This window comes from Pseudopipra pipra, chromosome 16, assembly GCF_036250125.1.
Source record: "Pseudopipra pipra isolate bDixPip1 chromosome 16, bDixPip1.hap1, whole genome shotgun sequence".
NCBI lineage: Eukaryota > Metazoa > Chordata > Aves > Passeriformes > Pipridae > Pseudopipra > Pseudopipra pipra.
In genome coordinates, this window is record NC_087564.1 from 3,433,773 (window position 1) to 3,456,723 (window position 22,951).

Here is a 22,951-nt window from a genome sequence, read left to right on the forward strand (position 1 = left end):
AAGAGCTTGTGTGGTAGGAACAGTTACTGACCCAAGCAACTGCAGCGATATGTTGATTTTAGGGTGTTGTTCTGTCAGTTTAGATCTATATCCTACAAGTAGAAGGGAACTGTTCTCACAGAATTGCAGGTTTCAAAGGGTGTCAGCGAAACCTCAAGGAAAACAAATCTGCTCTTTCTTCTTTGCTCAGTGTCCAAGGTGTAAAGTTTTAGGGGAGACAGTCCATTGTGCTTCCACAGAGCTATCCACCAGGGAGAAAATCCATGAAAAAGAAGGGAAGTTAAAGCAGGAGGCAGTTCCAGAAACCAAGCCCAGATACACATCAGACCTGACAAAAGAGCTTTTTGGAGATGGTTACCTGTTGGAGTAACACAACACTGAATTCTGTTGCCTACTGTGGCAGCTTTTATTTCAGAAGTTACATTTATTTGTGTGGGTTTGTTTGCTTTGATATATTGGGTTACTTCCAGCATTTTATATTTTCAGTTCCTGTCAATCTGGTATCTTCTGGTACCTCTAACAAGTTGAGCTGTGCAGTTGTCAAAGGATCCCCAGTGCTGTGCACATGGAAACTTCTCCCCCTGGTTAACTCACCTTTTTTGGACATGTTGTCCTAATGACCTTCCAAATCAACAAAATGGCCAGTGGAAAATTGCAGCCTTTTCATTCATACTTCTGCAAAGAGAAAGGTATTTCTTAATTGTGATATTGGAAGAAATATTTTTTTTTGAATTTCTACTTAACAGGAAATCCTGAAGTCTGATCCATCCCAGGCATTTTGAAGTAGTCATTGCTATTAGTAAAGTTAATCAAAACTTACTGCTGTGTAAGAAAAATCAATGAAAACCAGATTGAGATCATATAAGTGAGGATAATTCTGCTGCAGGGCCTCTGTAGCTTCACCCATCAATAAGCAGAAGTTTCATGTGTCCTGCTGGTGTCTCTATTAATCAGTTGTGTGCCAAATACTCCAGTTACTAAACTTCACGTGTCTGTTTTCAGTCACATGGGAGGTTTTTTGTGAGAATGATTTTGTGAGCACCATTAAATCCAGGTGATTGTGCCACTCAAAGTGTATAAAACTTGCTTACAAGATCTTTCAGCAATTTCCAGGTGTTTTTAATGCAGGTTCAGTGTAGGGAGTCACAACTAGATCTGGTTTGAAAGGGCACTTTCATCGAGACATTGAGAAATCATTCTGGGCAAAAAGCAAAGGCAAGATGTGTTCACATGTTTGTGTTTCATTTGGACAAACCCTGACTTTTTGTTCTCTATTGTATATAATTATATTTATTATGATATAATTATAGTCTTTATTACTATATAAAGAATATGTAATTATAAAAAAAATTGATTATGTAAACCTCAAATATATAAGTACATATCAATAGATTACAAATATAAATTTATATGTTACATCTAATATTCTCCACATATGCAGTATTTTAAGTGTGTTCAATATTTTTTATGTCTAGTAAGCACCCTTTAAAATAGAGTGGTGGTATTTCAACAGAAGGTCAGACTGCAAAGTGATTTATGATTAATGGCAGAACTAGGGAAAATGTGCATTATTTTGACTTTGTGGCATCTCTGTACAGCAGTTGTCATTGTAGGCAAATAATTGGCAATCCCATCTGTTCCAAACCCGGATTAACCTCTGTGCATTCTGACTTTGGGCACAGTTAGACAGCTTCTGACGTGAGGAAATGATTGAAAACCGTATTTGCTTCATATACAAATGATTGTCCATTAGTTCATAATTTTTTGGTGTCACTGAACTTTTCCTACACCTCTCCCCAGAGCTGTGTGCACACTGCACTGGAATTCAAACCTTTGATGGCAGACTGGGAATTTCCTAATTAGCTCTCAGTGTCTGTGGCTTCTTCCCGAGGGCTCTTCCCTCCCTTCCTGTGTGTGCACTCACATGGATCACATGCCAGGGAAAACACAGTGTTGCTTTGCCTTTCATTTCTTCTTCTCTCTTTTCTTTAGAGTATGTTTTATTCAATCACTTTGGGAATACAGTAAAGCTGTAGTTTGCTTTTAATCTGAGGGAATTTGTCATTTCTTCTGACTTCATTTATTTGTGCTCAGGACAGGCAGCAACTGCTTCTGTCTGGATTGTCCATGTGCTGCCACTGATCAGCTGAACTCAAACTGCCCACATGTCTGTGAAGACAGACTTGATGTCCTAATTAAGTGTAGGACAGAAGGAATTTTGTGTTCTGTTCATAGGCTATGACAAAGGAAAAGGAAATTGTAGGTTTTGCCTATTTATGGAAGTACTGCTCATATTTAGCTGAAGATTTTGGGACAGTGGAATCAAGTTTACTTAATATGCCCATTTAAAATGGTTACTCTTGAACTTACCCTAATTATACAATTTTGATTATTTTAGGAAACACATTAAATGGTCTTTTAACTCTGCAAGCAGACAACATTCAAAATAGGTAAATACACACATATTTGCATGCATTTTACTGTGCATATCAACATGCAGTAAGAGCATATTCAATGGAGTGTAACAGCATCTTTAGAGTCATTAGAAACCACTAATGTGTGGTTAAAAAAATAATAATTTTGAAGCCCTATTTACCTGATAGATTTAATGGTCCTGATGGAACTATTAGAAGCTAAATAACCAAGCTTTTAAAATGTCCTAAATGTTGCTAAAAGATCCAATGGTTCCTAAGGAGCTCCATTCACAGTTGGTCTGGCAAGCTGCAGGTGCCATTTAAGAGCCAACACTCTATAGGAATGAATAATCTATTTATGATGCATTGCATGCATCAGCATGGCATCCTGCAGTTGTGCAATAAAAAAAATCAGCTAAAATGAAGCTACCTTTAATAAAGAAAGGAAAAAAGAGGGCTATAGCTCTTGTAATCACAAAATTTAGATGTGGGTTTCTTTGCATTCTCTCAGGACAGTAGTTAGTAGTAAAGTTCGTAGAGTCCCACTGAGGTGGGTGTACCAAAAACAGGCTGTGGAATGTGAGGCAGATGTAGACTTTTCCTCCAGGATGGCAGGGACATCTGTATTATTGCAAAATTTGTAGTACAATAGTAGTAGCAGATTAGTTTAGCTGTCAGTGGCAGTGGTTTCTGGACTGTAGGCATTGCTCCCTCAGGTCCTGTGTGTGTCACATGCTGTTGTCACCCACCTCAGAAGGGGAGGGTAACCCAGGTTTCCTGTTAATAAATCCCTTGGAGTGGATTAGAGTGAAATATTGGTGTTTGTAAACATATATATGTAGTGTTTATTTCAGAACAGTTTTGTTTCAGAGGTAAACAGGTATGTTGCTGTTTTGGTTATCATCTATAGTAACACAGGAACATTAAAGAAAATAACACAAGAATATGTATAAGGGACAGGGAGACAAAGTAAGGATAAGGGTTATAAGATAAATATAGTCACCACCTGCTGTATCCAGCAATGAAACTTGGTAGTTGCAGCTTCCATGTCTGTTGGTTGAAGTGGTGGTTACAGTTGTGTCAAAGTGATGGAAAGCCTCCCAAAAAAACTCAAAGATTATGCACTTCAAGCTCAGGTGGGAACGCCTTGTACCTCCCCTGGGATGGTGAGTTTTTTGATGGATCATGTCAGGGGATGTGCCAGAAGTCTTGGATGCTCCCCAGAGGGGTTTTCACAGCAGAGCCATCGTGGAAGGGAGGACACTGGCATGAGAAGGGTTATCCAACCCTGCAGGATTTGCCTCTTCCCTCACCTGGCAATCCAGCTTGTAGCTTCAGGTGTGCCCTTTGGCACCTGGGATAGTTGGACAGGAGCACCCACTTGTCTGTCTGAAGGTCCTTTCCTGGTGGGCATATTCAGGGAGGGTTGGGCTTTGCTGGTTGTGCAGCTCTTTCTTTTCTGTGCACAAAAGTCTTTCGGTGATCTTACAATGTTTAAGCCATTAACTATTTCAGTCTGACAGTGTCCAACCTTCAGTTGAAGTTCCTGTCATCCAGCTTCTTAATTCCCTCCTCCTGGTGGACTTGCCCAGCTGGTGCTTTAAGAAAGGCATCTTTTCCTAATCCCCCTTTCCAGTTCACCTGCAATAGCATTTTCACAAGGTGCTCCACCACACAGCCTGAGCTTCTGTGAGAGATAATCCATATTAAATATAAGGATCACTGTAATCTGAGAGCCTTGATCCATGTAATGAAGCGAGGTCCATTTAGGCAAGTGCCTTGGAATGTGAATTCTGCCTTTTAAGAACATTTTCCCATGCTTAGGAGTTTTCTTCTTTACTTCAGCTACAGACCTTTTTTCTCTCACCACATGAATCATTAAATGTATCTCAAATGAATCTCATTTCACTGAGATTTGATGCCTATATTTCTTGAAAGGGTGTACTACTTTACATTTATTTTTTTTTATAAGACAGAGGGACCTTTTATTTTTTTTTTTAATGATCAGTGAGTACCATGTGAAAACTGAACTCTGCTGTGACCCCAGCAGCACTCCTGGTGTGGCTGGGCAGCTGCTGTGCTTTAGCAGATGCTTGTTTTACCAGATTTCGTCTCTTTATTTTTCCCTCAACCTCATTCTTCTCCATGTTGTCTGCTTCCCTTTGTGCTTACACTATCTAAGACAAGGATCCATGCCAAGCACAGTGGAGCCCAGATTTCTGAGTTGAGGCCCCTGTGCATCACTGCTGCACAAGGAATATTCTGTAGCCAGTTTTCAGGTGACTTTGCTGCTCCTCAGGCTTGCTGAGACAGCCTCCTCCACTTCAGGACTTGGTAGCTCAAAAGACACTTGAGTAGGAGAAATTTCTGGTCTTCATTTCCAACCAAAGAACTATTTTCCTTGATTAATAAAAAATACCTAATGGTTAAATAGGTCCAAAGATTCTTTATGCAAGGAAAGAATTTTGTTTTTATGGCATGGATAACTTCAGGGATATTTTGTTATTCTCACGCTGTGCTGCTAATGAATATAAAATTAAAACCTGCTTGGCATTTGGAGTTGTAAGTGAACAGCTGTAGGAAGGCACTGATTCTAGCACAGAACATGCCTGATTTGTTGGGCTGTAAAGAGAGTTCATTAAGAAAGCTAATCCATAATTTGAAGTATATTTCCTTTCAGTTCTCAGATTTCCATGTTTGAATTTGTAGTGGCTTTGCTTCTGCCTTCAGCCTTGCACAGGTGACCAGGTTTTGGAAGGAGTGGAGAATTCTATCATGTAACTGCCAGCCTAGTTTGACATCTACTGCTCTTCCATGGATTAAACTTTAGGAATGGTGCTGTTGGTAGGTGTAGATTAGGTGTATGTAGGGCCCAAATAGCAGAGTGATGCAGACACTATGAATAGAACAAGCTAATGCAAGTACAGACTTCTCTGGCTCTCATTATACAGGAATAGTCTTCTCATTAGCTCCTCTGACTCGAGGATTTCACCTGCTGGGTTTGCTATTTCTGGCTTCAAAGCAAGAAAAAAAAAAAGGGACAAATAATGTGTTTGCTCTTCGCTGCCTTTAGTTGTTAATTAAGTTCAAAGAGTTATTTCTCCAGATAAAACCCCTGTCTGCACCTGTATGAGTATTTCCATCTGTATCAGCTGCAGTGCTTATTTGTTGAGAGTGGGACAGAGTTGTTAGGGAGGAGTGGCCATGAAGGATTTGATGTTGGAATGTGCAAAAAGATGTGTTTTCCTGTGTCCTTCAGTCTGTTACTCAAAGATCCTGGATACATGACACATCCAAGATCTCCAAGGACATAACTGAGAGTAACTGAGTTTATAATATGAAAGACCAGATTCTAAATTTCCCAGTTGTCTCTGGTATTATGGGCCAAATGAAAGCTCTGCATCTGAAGGGCCCTGCAACTGGTGCTGCAGCCAAAAGTTGCCATCTGTGAACATGCTTTCCCGACTTGAATAAAATCACCAGCTCCTGAAAGCTGAATAAACCTCATGCTTGGGAATTTTGAAATGACCATTGCACTCAGAAACCAGGCTCTGGTCCTGAGGGCTGGCTTGGCTAGGTGGGCATGTGTTTAAAAATAAATAGGTATGGAAATCCATTCAGATTTGATCCACCAATGTGAAGTATCACAAAAGCAAAGATACGTGTGCATATCTGTCTATAAATATTAATAGTTCAGGTGCTATGCCACTTTCAAAAATTGTTGACAAATTCAAGATCTTTCACATTCTGGCTCAACTTCAATTCTTGTCACGCTTCTCCTGCCCAGACTTATGTAAAATAGTGACTCTTACACATTGCCTGTGAGTTAAAGTTGAAAAAATTAGGGTTGCTTAGTATGAGGAGGAGAAAAATGCGTGAAGCTGTACTAGCAGTTTGAGATGCATGAAAGGTGGCTGCTGAGATTCAGGTAATGATGATAATGCAGATCCACAGGGAAAAGAGCAAAAGGTAATGGGTTTAAATTAGAGCAAAAGAGATTGAGATTTGGCATTAATAAAAGCTTTCTAACTGAAATAAATGGAATAAATGACTTGGGGAAAGAGAAATTTTCATAACTGAAGGCTTTTAAAACCAGGTTAGATGGATGGCCCTAAGGAATGACTCGAGTTGCATATCCTCCTTTTTGAAGTTAATTACTGCCTTATTCTTCTGGCTCCATTGCTTATTTTCTCTCTTTTTTTTTCTTTATTTTTTTTCTTTGATCCTTTTTCTCTCCTTTTTTGATTGTTGTAGTGTTCAGAAAAAGTTCTTGGCCAAAGGTACTATCAAAGGAAACCAATTTATCAAACATGTTGCTTTAAATGGCAATAAAGCCCCAGATATTTTCTTGGTTACTTATTTTCATTAAATACTGAAAATTAAGACAGCTCAGTGAAGCCTTGTGCTGGTAATTCAAATAAGGTGGTTTGTTTTTTTTTTTTTTTTAATTAAAAAAAGCTCTAATTTTAAACTAGATGCAGGAAACCCCTGTTGCTCATTGCACTGCTGTTAACCACCTCAGCACCTGTAATGTAGAACCAGCTTTTGAAAACCTTGGACAATCCATTAATTAGGAGGAAAATAGTTTTCATGAGGTTTGTGTCAAAGCATTTGCTTTTGTTGGAGTCTGACTGTGCAATTACTGGGCCACCTCTGTAATTATCCTTGAGCACCTTTTCAATGAGAAGACTGCCCTGGGCTGGACATTGTGACTCTCGAGACAGACTCAGATATGTTATTTAAAAGTGAACACTCCCCTGACAAATCATCACTTGCTGTTACTCCATTTTTAGCTACTGCTCCCTCTCCCAGCAGCTGTTCCTGGTGTGGGACCATGCACTGGCTGCATTCAGAAAGCTGGGAATGCCTGGAGTGGGGTGGTTTTTCCACATCCCACCCTTCCAGCAGCCACTCCCAAGCTGCATAGATGGGCCAAAACCAACGGGAGGAGGTTTAACAGGACCAAACGCTGGATCTTGCACTTTGGCTACAACAAACCCGTGGCTGGGGACAGAGTGACTGGACAGGGCCAGGCAGGAAGGGAGCTGGGAGTTTGGATTGACAGGAAGCTGAACATGAGCCAGGTGTGCCCAGGTGGCCAAGAAGGCCAATGGATCCTGGCCTGGCTCAGGAACAGTGTGGCAGCAGGAGCAGGGCAGTGATTCTGCCCCTGGACTCAGCGCTGGTGAGGCCACCCCTGGAGTGCTGTGTCCAGTTCTGGGCCCCTCAGTTCAGGAAGGACATGGAGGGGCTGGAGCAGGTCCAGAGAAGAGCAACGAGGCTGGGGAAGGGAGTGGAGCACAAGTGCTGTGAGGAGAGGCTGAGGGAGCTGGGGCTGTTCAGCCTGGAGAAGAGGAGGCTCAGGGGAGACCTCCTCACTCTCTAAAACTCCCTGACAGGAGAGGGGAGCCAGGTAACCAGCAGTAGGACAAGAGGGCTTGGTCTTAAGCTGCATCAGGGGAGGTTTAGGTTGGACATTAGGAAGAAGCTCTTTCCAGAGAGAGTGATCAGATATTGGAAGGGGCTGCCCAGGGACCCGGTGGAGTCACTGTCCCTGGAGGTGTTTAAGAAGAGACTGGACGTGGCATCAGTGCCATGGTCTGGGTGACAAGGTGGTGTTTGTTGGGTCAAAGGTTGGAGTTGATGATCTCAGAGGTCTTTTCCAACCTCATCGTTTCTGTGATCTTTAGATGAGAGCGATGGAAAAACACGAGGCTGTGTCTTGGACTGCAGCTGGCAAAGCAAAAGCAAAGCATTGGGATGGTGGTCCTTGGAAGCAGAGCTGCATTTCTCACCAGCACTGATGTCAGAAATGTCTTAAGAGGGAATACAATCATTTATGATCTCCAAGGATTTGGATCTAGTTCAGTGTTGGGCTTTTTTTTTTTATTAAATAGGTTTAATAAGGTGATCTCAGGACTTTAATTGCAATCACACAAGGACAATGCTGAGAGTATTCAGGACAACAGAAATGAATTATCAGTTAAAAAAAAACCAAACAACAAAACCCCAACCAAAACAACCAAAAACCCTCCAAGAAAACCATAACCAATATGACACCTGTTTTAACTGTTAAGATAGGGAAGTGTTTATAATTTATTATGTGCTGTGGTTTTGCTCAGGAGCCAGAGGGATGTCAAAGGGCTATGTACAGATATTTCGATGGAGCTTTGAGTTTTAGTTACAAGGTAGGAGTAGGCTATACAGTTTAATTCCTAGGAAATCCTTTTATGTAGGGTTTATTTTATGTTTACTGCTTATTTGTAAACTTAAAGCCTAAAGTGAAATCTGTTTCTTATTTTCCTGTGGAACTGGAGGCTTTGACCACCTATTGAGTTGTGTTGAACTTGATGCTTAATCTTCCTGCATCTGCTTGTTTTCTTTTATGGATCTCTTGTTGCCAAACAAGGAATTTAGGAATATGTCAATGAGGTAAATTATGTGGTAGTTTGCATTTGGTAATTCACCTTTGGATTTGTAAGAATACAAAATTTGTAGGAAATCTACTTCTGCGTCACATAGATACAGTTTTTAGTGTGTCTGGTAGCTTATGCTGCCACATCTCACATCAAGCAATGACTGAATATTAAAAAGGGTTTCACTGCTTGTTTGTTTTATATCCATAATAAATGTTTCTTTTTAATGGGATCGAAACATTTTTAAGACAATGTATAAATCACAGTTAACACCTCCCCTAAAATACAAAGCTGAAAATGTTCTTTTTTCCAGTTGTGGAAGAGGTTAAATGTCTTCATTTCACTGGAATGCACCTATAAAGTGTATTTACTTTATACCCCTCCCTTTTATATTTTCCATTCAGCACATAAGGTGTCTCAAACTACAGATGTGAATGTTAATGTGCAGGTTTTTTTTCTTGTTCTGAAAATGTTTTCACCACTCATTTAGAGATCGCCGGGAGTCTAAATCAGATCTTCCAATTTGGATCAAATTGAATTTCTTTCTTTTTTTTTAAAGAATCTGGGGGATATCGGGGGGGCTTTGAAGATTGTTTCATGAAAACTGCACGGAAGGAAAAACCCTTTGCTTCTAAAACCAATGTGAGGAATTAGTGAGAGCTTGTGGGAAATGACTATGAATATGAATAGTTTTGTAATATATTTCAAATGATAACTTATGGTCACACTGAGCTGAGGAGTTTGAATTCACGTCAGAAAACTTTCGACATGTGTTAGTTCAATACAGCAATTCCATCTTGTTTAAATATAATAGACACACTCTGCTGAGTCACTCCTGATTGCTTTATGCAGAACATGCTCTGCCTGTGCCTAAAGAGGGTTATTAAAGAGACTGCTGAGTCCAGAGAGCTTTAACAAAGAGATCTCAGAGTAAACACTGACATTTGTTACTGCCTCTCTTCAGCACTGCCGAAGGTCCCTGGGAACTTGGGAAATTGAGCTGTCAGATCTATGAAGATAAAATGAAACTTTGTTCTACGGCTTCAGTCCCTTAGGAAAGTTTTTCAGGTCATTTAGCATTAGTATTGCGAGGAGAGCTTATTATTATTTTCCTAAAAATTATTCCCTTTTGTTGATAAATGTAGAGTGACAACCTGGCACCGCTGTGAGCCCCTTTCTGTTTGGTTAAGGCAGTGCCCTGAAGACTGACAACTCAGTTTTGCAGGCAGCTGGACTGGTCCTCAGCAGGATAGGATGACTGATGGGTGTCAGATGTAACCACTGCACCAATTGACTTGTAAATTCTAGTTAAGCAGATTCACAGGATGACTTGGCAAGTAAGCACAAAATGCTCAGGGAGGAAGTTTTGCTTCTTGCTATATCCAAGCACAAGCAGAGCTGCTGTTTAAAAAAGAGAAGGATCCAGGAGAACAATGAAGTGACAGGGAAGCCCCTGTTTGACCCTTTGGAGCTGTTCAACTGGGCCTTGTCTGAGATTTTGGCACTCTGATTTGAAAGGAGGAAAACCTCAGTGTTTACAGATGCTGTCTTAACACTTTCTTTGCTGCTGCTCTCATTAGTTTTTGTATAATGCATGTGTTGCATTGCCAAACAATTTCAGAGATATACTGTTAAAACACAGCTCTTCATCCCAAAAATATTAGTTGTAAACCAGAAAAAAACCCTTAAAGTATTCTTAAATTTCGTAGTGATTTTAGTTCCATGATTAAGGGCCTAGAAAAGGCTCTAGGGACTCAAAAGTAGGGGTAGAACATCTCTGACCAGTGTTTGGCTCTTAGTATTCCACACCACATGAATGTGGGAGAACAGGGAGCAGTCAGCACCGGTGTGCCAGTATTTCAGTGTTAGCCCTGTTCTGCTGGGGACTCAGTTCAGCAGGTTTTACCTGTTCCTCATTCCCCCTCCCTCCCTCATCCACGCAGGCAGAGTGGTGAGGATTGCTGCCTGATTCCCCAGCTTAGCCTTCCCTCCAGGAAGAGCACAACCAGGAAGATAGAACTGGTTTCTTTGCAGCCCCAGGTGATTAAACAGTGAGCTATGCTGGGAAAAAAATGTAACATAGGCTTAGCATTAAAATCATGTTTGCACCTTCAGGCACTTGCACTGTGAACAGTAGCTGTAGGAATTTCAGTGCTTATCAGTCCTTTGGCTGAATAGAAAGGGGTGTTATGGCTTCTGGTATCAAGTCCCACAATCTGCATACATTTCCTTTAAGACAATAATCTCTTTTCCATTGCTTCCTATGCTCTGGTGCCTGAGGAGTGAAAGAGTAAAGGCCAAAAGATCCACTGTTTCTCTGGGCACTCAGCAAGAAAAAGCCAAGCTTTATTACAGAGATGTTATTTACAAACTGCCTGTTGTTAATGGAAACTTCACTCTGTGCAAAGAAAATAGTTTTCTTTGGGACAGGAATTTTTGTCTCTGTACATTTTAAGCAGTATCCTTTCCTCACAGGCACAGTCAGTGCTCCTGCCAAACAGTGAGCTCTAACACTGCTATGATTTTTTTTTTTTTTTAACTAGTAATTTGATTTATAATCTAGCAACTCTAATTTAAGGATCAGTAAGCCTCAGCTAACAGAGCAGGTCACAAACAGAGTAACTTCCCATGTAAATTCAGCTTTAGTGAGTAACCAGGGAGCCAGTTTTGTGTTTGAAGCTCATCAAAACCCTGGGAGTCAGTGTTGGCTCTTGAAATGTAGCTCCCCTTGGGTGGGGGGACACTTGGACAAGCAACACAAGGTATAAAACACTGTTCATCTGGAACCAAGGCTGTGTTTGGATTTTAACTATTGCCTGGATCTTCAGAAGCAGAGGGATCTGCAGCAACTGGAAGCTGCAGTGCTGTCCTGCCCAGTGCTGGATTTCAACCCTGAACAGAAAGGGGACACTGCCTAACCCATGTTTATTTGATACATATATTCTGCATTTACCCATCCTGACATCAGTGTTAGAGCAGACTCTGCAGCTCGACCTGTGCTCTGTCAGAACATCTGCAAGAACACGTGGATGAGAATCAATTAATCAAATTGTAATAAACTGGTATGGGCAATAATTGGGTTATAGAAAGCTGACACAGGGGCAGAGAGGGTAGAACTGAGTCTTGACACAGCTCCCTTCTGGCAGAGGAGAGAAAGGAGCTGAAGTGATAGAACTTTGAGACAGAAACCATGTCAGTTTATAGCTGAATATTGGTGCTGAGTCCATCACCAAGAGGAAATAGGTGAAAATTCTCACCACACAGTTTTCAATAAAGACTTAGAAAATTGCTAAGTTATTTTTATAAAAGAAAAGGAACTATTTTAAATGTTTTTTTTACCCTGTAAGCTTCTTCAGAAACTGTTTAGTCCTCCTGAAAGCTTATTTTTAGGTAAGTCCTGTCTCTTTTGGAAGTATTATAGATGATCTCTCCTTGAATTTGATGTCCATTTCCGAAGTGAATTCTCGCCTGTCACATACAATTTTGTGTTGGCTAACAGCCATCCAGAGCTCTGGCTGCACATCTTCATGCCTTGAAAGCTGAAGCAGCCACAAATGGTTTTGATTCCCAGCTCTGTTCAGGGAGCAGCAAGAGATGAAAGTTTCATCGTGAATAAATGAAAGCATTTTGGGGACTTTGAGCAGGAAGTTTTAGCTCGGGGAGAAGTTTGATTTCAGTGGCTTATTTAGGACAGGATTCAGCACTGTGACTTAAAGGGGTGAAGGGGCCTGTGTTTGGAAGCCTTGTTAATATTAACAGGGCTGGGTTGTGGGGTGGCTTGGGCTGCCACATGGGCAATGGGGGGTCTCTTTGGTCCAAGCTGTTTCCATGTTTTCCCTTCTTTCTGAGGACTGCAGCTGCTTTTCTGTGTGACCCCAAGGAAATTTCTCTGGTCTGGAGGGTTGTTTGAATGCATTTGCATTTCTCAGCTTTATCCTTTGCTTAGAGGTTGTCGTGGATACTGAACTCTCTCTAGTAAAACAGTGATCATTAGAAAGTGCAGCTCAAGGAAGTATTTTACCTTCAGAAAGCCTAAGTACGGGTTTTCTTCCCTTATTTTAAATGGGCACATTCAGTTTGCAAAGGACAGCCTAAAATCCATAAGTAGAAACTTATCCATTCCTTTGTGCCCTGGTTTGTGCCAAGTACACGCTCAGGAACACCTGAAGTCAAGGTCTGGGCTGGAGAAAAGGTTATGGATCTCATATTTCTCTGTCTGGCCACAAGGAAGTCCAGTCTCCGTTCTGTGGGCTCTTTGATTTCCCACATGGATACAGGTGCCTGCTCTGCTGTGCCTTTGGTTTGAGGGATTCATCCTCCACAGTGGCAATAAACACTAGAGACTCCTAACAAATAGGAAATGTCATCCTCAGAAAAAATGTTTAATGTGTATGTCATGGCACTGCTGCTTGCCAGGGAGTGGTGCCTGGGAGAGGAGCACATTTGAATAAGAGATGATTGATTCAGTTCTGAACTGTTGCACTGATAAAAATCTGGACTGACACACGAGTTAAGCAGAATTACAATGCCTGTGAACTTGGGCTGTGTCTGTCTCAGCCACCCCACTGCCCTTTGCCCCCTTGAGCTTGAGTCCATGGAAGGATTCTCCATTTTTCTGGAGTTTTGATTCAGGCCCATCGTGGTTTTGTTGACCTGAATTTGTTCTTCCCTGGAAGTTGAAAGTTTGCTGATACATTTCAATGTTAAAATATTGAAATTGTGCACTTATAAATTGATACGTTTCAATGCAGACTTTAAATGTCAGTTAAATAACTTAGAAATGGTGGGCTTTTTAAAGCAAGTCATTAGCAAGAGAAAGTTTTTATATGAACATTCAAAGTTTTCATGCATTTGAGATCTTGAAATAGTGACAAAATTCAAAGTGTCTGTATGGAGCACAGATTTAGATACATCTGATTGCTCTGGACCATCCAGGGTTTCCCTTCCCTGCCATCTTTGAGGAGAGATTGTTGGGAAGAAGATAAGGTCCAGCACAGAGGGGGATGGAGGGATGTTCTCATTCCCTTTCAAATGCAGTCACATCTTTTCACTCTGAGTTCCAACATCTCCAGAGACACTGAACATTCAGGCAGAGCTCATTTGACTGCTGGTATTCCACTTTCCATAACACGTCATGGAAACAGGCTTAACCCCACAGCAGAAGGGAGGGAGTGGGTTGTGGGCAAGTGATACAAAGATTTTTCCTTAATTTCTAATCTTGGTGCATCCACTTCTCTGCATGTTGCAGCACTTCCCCAGAGCTTCTGCCTTCCTTTCCTGTGGTTCCTATATTTTACTGCTGTTTCTCTTAAGCTGGCACGTGCTGCAGCACGTTAGAAATAGCTACATAATTTCACAGCTTGTACCCCTTCATAAACTTACTGTCCAAAGTATTATTTCTTGCGAGAAGTGTAGATTTATTTTTCTTAAATATACAAATTTTAAATTGCCCTCAGGACTCAAGCCATTTATTCTTAAATTGAATCTTATTTATTGTAATCCAGTTCCAACTGATAGAGCATTCCTCATTTTATTGTGACAGAAATAAACATGGAGCTGTAAGTGCTATCTTGGCAGAGAGTTATATGAGCTTGTAATAACTGCATGCAACCGAATTTTCATTTTACTTTTATTTATTGGAGAGCTATCCTAGGATTTTGAATTGATTCCTCACTTTTGTTTGCATTTATATGTGTTTCTCCAATAAAAGGGAGAAATCTCCTGTTATTTCAGGCCTCATCAACCTTCCTGAAAAATAACGTGAATAACAGTAGTACAAGGAAAATTGAAATACTTAACTGTAGTTTTCTATCCATGCTACAAGAAATCTCTGCTAAAACAGCAAGTGCTCAGAGCAAAGGTAGATTAGAATTGCATCTGTCCATTGAAAAAGCATTCAGAGAACACCTATTATAATGTATTAACAAATAAGAGGTGCTACATGCATTACAATTTGTTCTGAATAAAGCAGACCTGGGGTTAAAAAGGAGGAACTTCCCAGGAGATGAGGGAAAGTCACTTGTCAGATATCACACCATGAGGTGTAATATACTAATATTTAGAATATATATCTTTATCAGTCCTTATCCTTTAAAAGTCATGGATGTAGAATCCATCCATGACTCGTAGCAGGAAGGAAAAATGAGAATGCTTTGGAAGGCTGGATGGTGCTGTGTGGTATCCACCTGGGAGCTGGGAAGCAGTGAGCTGTGTTTCCTAAAGCCCTGGTTCAGCCTGTAAAAACTGCTAATTTTCAGTGAAATATGTATTTTCTGAGTCAAGACTGTCGTGTCAGAGTAGCAGCAGTCCCTACAGAGGGACCTTCATGTGCATGTAATAAGGTACATTCTGGTCTTTTTTCTAAAATACTCCATGTAGGTGCTTGTTTATTTTACAGTAAGAGGTACCAACCCCAAATAAGTGAACTTCAGATTCATATAACTGTTTCCAGTTATGTGATAATAATACTTATATTGACTATTTTCTGAAGTCTCAGTCCTGGAAAACTTGCATGTAACTCGTTTAAGCATTTTGGGGTAGGAGAATGCGAAGTCTGCAGTGTATTTTTATAGCATGACATCACTGCTGTGCCATTAGCACTTCTTGGTGCAGGGATTTGTGCATTGCTCCATTCTGACTGATGCCATAGAATCACTTCAAAAGTGTCTTCTAAGGAAGAGTGTTTCCTGCTTCTGTGATAGGACAGGTAACAAATTTAAAATATAATCACTGGTTGAAAACTCTGCAGTATAAGAAATCTTTCCATGCTTGGTGGAAAAATAATGAGGGTCCTTTCCTGTGCCTGATCTTCTGTCTTTAATTCAGTTATTGAAAGTGTTGGATAGTTCATGAATTGAGCATTTCCTGGTGGGATGTTTCTGTGCTGGAGAGCCATGGGAGAATGTTTCTGTGAGATTTCCAGCACAACACTCTTTGCCTCAGTTGGTGGAAACCAGGAGTCATTGGAGACATTATATGAGACTGGTTTGAGTAGAATTACAGCACAGCTGGGTTTCTCTGAGCTTCCAACAAAGGCAGAAACTTTTCTATTTCTTATCTGAACTCAGCTGAAATGTCATTGAGGATACATTCCTTTTGTCTTTAACTCAGTTAATTAAAATGTTGGATAGTTCATGAATTGAGCATTTCCTGATGAGATGTTTCTGTGCTGGAGAGCCATGGGAGAATGTTTCTGTGAGATTTCCAGCATGAAACTCTTTACTTCAGGAGTCATAGGAGACATTATATGAGACTGGTTTGAGTAGAATTACAGTTCAGCTGGATTTCTCTGAGCTTCCAACAAAGAGAAACTTTTTATTTCTTATCAGAACTCAGCTGAAATGTTGTATTGGAGCTGTACTAATCAGTACTGCCTGTACCCAGGGCAGGACTCATTTTCTGAGATATGGGGGATGTTTACTGCTATTGCAGAGCAAGGGTGAACTCTTCAAACTGTGAGACCTGGGTGATGATTGTCATTGCTCTGTAGATTCTGTTCCTGATTGTCTAATACTCCCAGAAAAACATTCCTGAGAGACTTGTAGGTTACTGAAAGCTTCTGCCTCAGTAAACCTGAAGCAATTCTGCTCAGGAGATGATGGGCAATGTCAGACAGGCTCATCTTCACCCTTTTCTTTGTGATTACATTTTCAAAGTATTAATTTAACTCTCGACTTGTTTTGTCTTTTCTTTCAACTTGGTTTCACAGCAGATCCTGCAATAATTTACCCACTTCATGGACTATTTGAGGATTAGGAAATACTTAACAATTCAGTAGAGCAGACAAGGGAATATTCTAGGTGTCTTCTTGCACTGCTCTATGTTCTTCATCTTTGGGAAACATCTCTCCGTGTTCTTTCCAGGGCTTCATCAGTCAGGATTTTGAACCTTCTGCTTGGCACATCAAAAAGATAATTTCCTGTTTTAAAAAAGTTCCTTACAGGTCTTGTATTCCTCTTTCCTACTGTGTATCTCTGTTAGTGTTTGTATTTGCTCCTTTAACCACAACAAAGAAACCATTTTTTCAGAAGTCACTCTTTCCTTACGTATCTAATCTCTTGGGCTCTTGGATAGCTGTGTCAGGCTTCTGTTTGTTTTCCTGCTGTGCAGTCTCATGCTATTAGACACATTCAACTGCAAAATGAGTTTTTGTATAATTTTCCATGGTATAACATTAATATGCTTATTAATTCTAGTAAATCTCACCTTGTTTCTTGACTCGCTGAATCACTATATTGGCAGCTGTGACACACAACCATTATCCTTGGCTTGTGACAGTCAGATTTCACAGAGAAATTTACATTAAATATGATTCAGGACCATGGATTTCAACAAAGAAACATTTTCTTATATCCAATAAATGGCAGGTTGTTCTGTGAATTTGTATTTTCAGATTTTATTTCTAAGTAACCTTTGATTGATTCAGAGTGCTCTTGGGAAAGAGAAGCATTCCTTTTCACCAGTATAATATCACAGGGGAATCATTATACTCCATAAATATACGCAAATCTTAGGGTTCATTAAGTTATATTTTGATTATTTAGGTGAAATTTGTTTTCCCAGATAAATATACCACTGAATACCTAATAAGACTACATATAAAAAATTGATCCACATTCCATTTCAAAAGCCTTCAAGACGTTGTTTTATTTTCATCATAGAAATCTTACAAGAATACGGACTCCCCATTCCAGAAAATCTGGATATTTGCTTCATTCAGGAACTTCTGCTGCTTGAGCATTGATTGTCTAGATTTTCTTCTGCTTGGAGGACCCAGAGGAAGAAAGAAAAAGCCTGTAACCAAAAATCTCTTTCATCTCTTTTTATTTGGCAAGCTCGACATGTTCCTCAACTTCCAGCTGATGGGTGCTACAGAGACTTGGAATATCTTGGCTGTCATGAAAGGATCCTCTCCCTGAGCTTCGGTTTTGTCCCAGATAACTCTTCCTGGCAGCTCAAAAAATTACTCTGTCAGGGCCTTTGTATTTAGAGAGGCACCAGCACTGGTGAGAATTGGACTTGGGGAAGGAAAAACTATTGATCTTATGGGAAAGAACTGCCACAGAGGGGAGAAACACATCGACCAGTCCACCCAGGGCTATGGCTTTGGAGCTTTCTTATTAGAGCCCAGGCAGGTTACAGAGTTCAAGGTAAACTTTCCAGGAAAAGGGCTGTGGGATCATCAAATGCAGCGTTGTGCTACAGTAAAAACCCACTAAGTACACCTAAAAGAAAAGTAGGATGGTTTTTGACCCAAAGAGAAATGCATTTCCACTTAAAAATTTTCCTTCTGTGAAGGCAGGAGAGAATTTTTCGAGTTTTCTTGGTTTGAGGGGGGGGAAAACCCATCATCACCCTATTTCCTTTCCATTCTTTGTCATTCCACTCTGCTTTCCACTCGAGGAAGAAAAGATTTCTTCTTGTTACTACTGTTTTTTCCTTTTTCCCCTGTCTATGAAATTTTTGCTTGAGGTTTCTCACCCTTTATGGAACTAAATCCTTCCAGCACAGAGCTGAGAATCCCTTGATGTCCCCAGGACCTCGGGAGATACAAGCTCCTTGTGCAATCAGACCAGGGCCCCTCAGTTTTCTTTTCTGTCACAAAGCCCTGTGCTTATGCTGAAAATGTGTGATGAGGAGGGACCTGTTTTGAAGGTGGTTTTTCAGCCCCAATTTTGTCCCCTGCAAATAGGCTGGACTGGACCATACACCACCCTGATTTATGTGAGACAGCACGTCCTGATGCCTTCATAGACAGCAACTTAGTGTTTCAGAGGAGTCTGCATGTTACAAAAAGGGCAGCAGGTGTTATTTAGACTCAATTGACCTTGAAATTGATTTCTTTATTTTATGACTTACTGAGGGGAGATTAATACTTTTTTTTTTTTTTTCCTGCAGCCTGAAACAATTTACATGGTAATAGAAGGCATAGTCAGTCAAATAAATTGCTGGAAGTAGTGGTGTTCCAAGAAAGAAAATATGGATCTTTCTTGCATTGATTCTTTTTGTCCCCAGGGAGTTGCTCAGACTTTTAACGCTGGGGACAGTCTGCCAAAATTTATTTTTCCCATTAAAGGCAGAAGAATGGATAGTAATGTCTGTTAGCTGACATTTACTCCAAACTTTCAATGCGAGGGGTGGGGAGAAGATTGGGCCCCATATAAAATTTAGGGAGTGTTTTAATGCTAGTTCATGATTTCTCTGAGGGCAGATGGCTAGGAAAGAAAATCATAAGAAAGTTCTGGAAAGCCTGGCATGGACACAGCACAGCTGCCCTTTGTAACAGAACAGACCCTGATAGCAAAATAGCCTGTAAATGGTTGTTGCAATTCCACCTTCAGGTACCAAGCAGAAATTATCTCAAAATACAAATGTTAATGGAAACAAGAGACCTAAAAGAAATTACCTGGAGGAGGCACTGATAGGAACAAGAAGTATAGCTCTCTAGGAGGGAGAAAGTTTCCCTTTATTGTGCTGCTGCAAGTGCTGCAGTGCTGAATCCATGTAATTTCCATTTTCCTGTAGATTCCAAGACAAGTGCATAGTTAAATGATTTGTCAGTGCCATAATACTTAGCATAACCTGAACATGTATGAGATATTATGACATATTACCTGAAAATGAGTGTGAATGTAACTCTACAAGCCAATTTTTTTGTTTGCTGTAAATAGAGAAATGGTGTAGAGGAAAGTGTCTTATATGTGAAAAACATTTTTATGAGAATTAATCTCTCTTGTCTATCAGAAAGCTGCCTCTGAATGCTGTTACTGCAGCTGTGGAGAGTGAGGGATTATTTCAGTCTCTGGGACAGGAGTAGGAGAGGGTTGTTTGGTGGGTACCAGTCCAAGCATCTGGCACTACTGGGGAAGGCACTCAGGCTCTTGCTGACAAGCTTAGATTAGCCAGGACTATCGCTGGAATTCCCTGTCCCCCTGAAAATAACCTTGACCTGAGGAGTTTTTCTTAATTTGCTTTTATTTTCTGGCTCAATGTCCCTGAATTACCCCGTGTGGCAAGTGAATTATTAATATGGAGCATCACAAGCTTCCCGAGGAGTGCCCCACATGCAACACTGGTCCAAAGCTGAAGGGGGGCAGAAAAAGTATATTTGCAAAATACCTGCTTAAAATGGCATGTTTATTTAGGACTCGGAATGTTGCCTTCTGGAAAAAGAGCCGTGTAAAATAAAACGTGCTGTGTCTGTGTGTGTGCCAGCCTGCCTCTCCTGGGGAGCTTCCCAAGAGGAGCAGCCCTGCAGAAAGGGTTTGGAGTCCCCCAGTGCCCTCTGGGAGCACGGGGGAGCTGCGATGCCGGGTCAGCACGGGAGCTCTGCAACAGGAGCAGCCTAAGGAGGGGAGAGGGAATGGGAATGGGAACGGAATACAAATGGTTGAAGGTGAATTCTGCTGCCTCCCTGTGCAGGCTGGGTTTGTAGGATGTGCCCGGCAAAGCAGGAGTGGGGAAATGGTGTGGAGAGGCTGAGCAATAACACAGAGCAGCTCAGGAGGAGGAGCAGAAGGAAGGAGAAATCAGTAAACCTGAAGAAAACCTGAGCACTTCCTACCCTGGCAGGTTCTCAGGGGCACAGCAGTGGGTGAGGATGCGGAGGCACTACCAAATTATACTGGGGCCAGGAAGCAGAAGGTTTGCTGGGTGGTTTTATTCCACGTCACTGTCAGTTTGAAGCTTCTCACAGTGACTGCTTTCCTTTGTGGGAAACATGGAATTGGACTGCAGGGATTTGTCTGTGGGGTGGTTTTTATGGTAGTTTGGCATTTATGTAGATCTTGTAAAGTCCATTTCTTGGCATTTTCTGAGAAGCAGTTAAAGTTTGCAATGGCTGAGCTGAAGGGACAGCAGGTGATAGTCCTATTTATACACTTCAGGGACTAGAGGATGCTCAGGGTGAAGTATTGGAGAATTACTATCAACTCCCTGAAATATGATCTGTCTACTGGATCACAGCACATCTCCTATAAATAAAGGATCTAGAAGCTTAGGATCTGGAGGCACACTTGATGTTAACAATTAAAAGAAGTGCCCAGCAGTTACTCTCTGCTGTCATGGTCAGACATGCTTCAGTTTAGCAGACTTTCATTCCCAAACATTAATAACTTGGCTTTGACATGTAAATTTGATCTTATTGACAGGAAAGGCAAGACTAGAGCAGGTCAGCCCTGGGGGACCTTTTCAAAATATAAATATGAATGTAGTGGCTGTCTCCATTAGGGAAGAGACAAAAATTTAACATGCCAACTGCTTTCTAGCATATCCTTTTAAAAACAGAACTGTTTTAATTACTGACTGAATCTTCCACTTGTATTTATTGTTCCTGTATTTAGATACTGTGGCACTCTAAAGCCTGTTTAAAACCCTTCCAAGCCTTTGTCTCTGTGTTGCAATAACAGCAGTGCAGCAGGTTATTCTCACACTGCCTGTACTGCAGTAATGTTCCTGGTTTTTTTTCCTGCATTCTGGTCTCTTCAGCTGTAACTGCAAAGCCAAGCCCAGCCCCAAACTGCTTTGTGTCCTCATTTGTGGAATGCCAGTCTGGATGTAGGAGAAGCTTCCTGAGGAATAGAAAACTAGGGATTTTATATTGCTTTAGGTCCTTCTAATGCAATAGAAAGTAGTTTTTTGGAAGTTGGCAAGGGAATTTTGAGTGGCTGAGAAACTTCATCCAAATTTCACGTTGAGGTTGTGCAGGCCTAGTTCAGGAAATTCTGGAGTACTCAGCTGAGTTTCTGAGAGCCAGTAGCTCTATCATCATCCTGTCCTTCCCACCCCACTGCCTTCTAAAATAGGGATAAGACTACTGGCTTTCTTGGGGATCATTGCAGTAAACCCAAAAAAGTGTGTAATTTGGTAAAAAAGGTCTAAGGCATAAGATGAAAATCTCCATAATCAAATGTTTTACCAATGGCTCCTCTGAGTGTATCTGTAGTGGTGCTCAGGTCTTCACTCCTGATATGTGAAGTGCCAACTATTATGTTTAATCTGATTATTCCCTCCCCCCCCCCCCCCCCCTTCTCATTTCAGGACTATAAATCTGATGTTATGACTCTGGTTTCCAGTGCCAAGAACAGTCCTCAAGGTCCAGTAAGTAAAGTGTTTTGCTGAATAATTAGATTTTTGTGACTGAGTTTAGATCTTCTTTTAAACTGTTTCGGTCATCCATCACTGGAACTGTTACCTGGGACACCTTGCTGCTTTTGAAGTGACTGCCCTTGAATTGGCTTAAATGCTCTTTAATACATGAATATATAGGATAGGGAATATCTGTCTTACCAAAGAAAAGAAAACTGATTAGATTTGTTGCAGTTAAGTTCCTTTATTGCTGAACTTAGAATAGAGCCCAGTGGCTCTATCTTGGATGCTAAGAACTGTATCATCTCAACACACACACTGTGCAAAGGAGGGGGAAAATCTGAGGGAATGGGAGGGTGGGGTACAACTGCAATTCCATATGGCAGTGATTTCCTCAGAGGATGGTGGATACAAAACCAGAGAAGAGAATTTGGGTTAGTTTGGTGCCGTTGCAAGAGCAAAGTGTTCCTAAGAGCAATGCCACTGTTGGCTTGAAAACTGAGCAGGGCTGGACTGAGAGGGAACCACTTTAACCTGGCTTAAAGGATGGGAATAACCTTTCTCCCTGCTGCACACTTCATTTTCCACAGAATATTATACCTTGGCAGGAAATGTGCCCCATAAAACAAGTTTATGGTGAGGTGTTGTAGACCTGACTTACAGAGGTGCTGGTGATACTCAGCTCCATCTGATGTCACTAAGAGTTAATAATTCATTGCACTCAAGTCCCTTTAGTCTTCTTTTTCTCTCTCTAAAACAGTAATATTTTGCTATAGGGCCTTTCCAAGTGCCTCTCGTTGGACAGTGCCAGGAATTGATATTATGTCATTCTACACACATTTGGGCTTTATTCCTCTCTTGTGATTATCTAAGCTGTATCTCTTCAGACTTGAGGTCATAGGAATGTGGACTTATGTCAGACTAAGGAAATACACGGTATTCCAAGTGTTTGGCAACCCCTTTTTTCCTGTTTACAGGCAGGATTAATGCAGTTTTAAACATGAACATCAAACATTAACAGCTCCTTGAAAGGAG

The 22,951-nt window shown here is 41.0% G+C and overlaps 1 protein-coding gene across 16 annotated transcripts in view; it reads left to right on the forward strand.

Moving 5' to 3' along the window:
* The window catches only part of RBFOX1 (RNA binding fox-1 homolog 1), a 1,150,020-nt gene that overhangs the window by 113,757 nt on the left and 1,013,312 nt on the right, over positions 1–22,951 (forward strand). For all 16 annotated transcript variants that reach the window (XM_064672743.1, XM_064672746.1, XM_064672735.1 and 13 more), the window contains exon 2: positions 21,869–21,928. In XM_064672743.1, the coding sequence (XP_064528813.1) occupies positions 21,869–21,928 (60 nt within the window). The remainder of the gene's footprint in view (positions 1–21,868; positions 21,929–22,951) is intronic.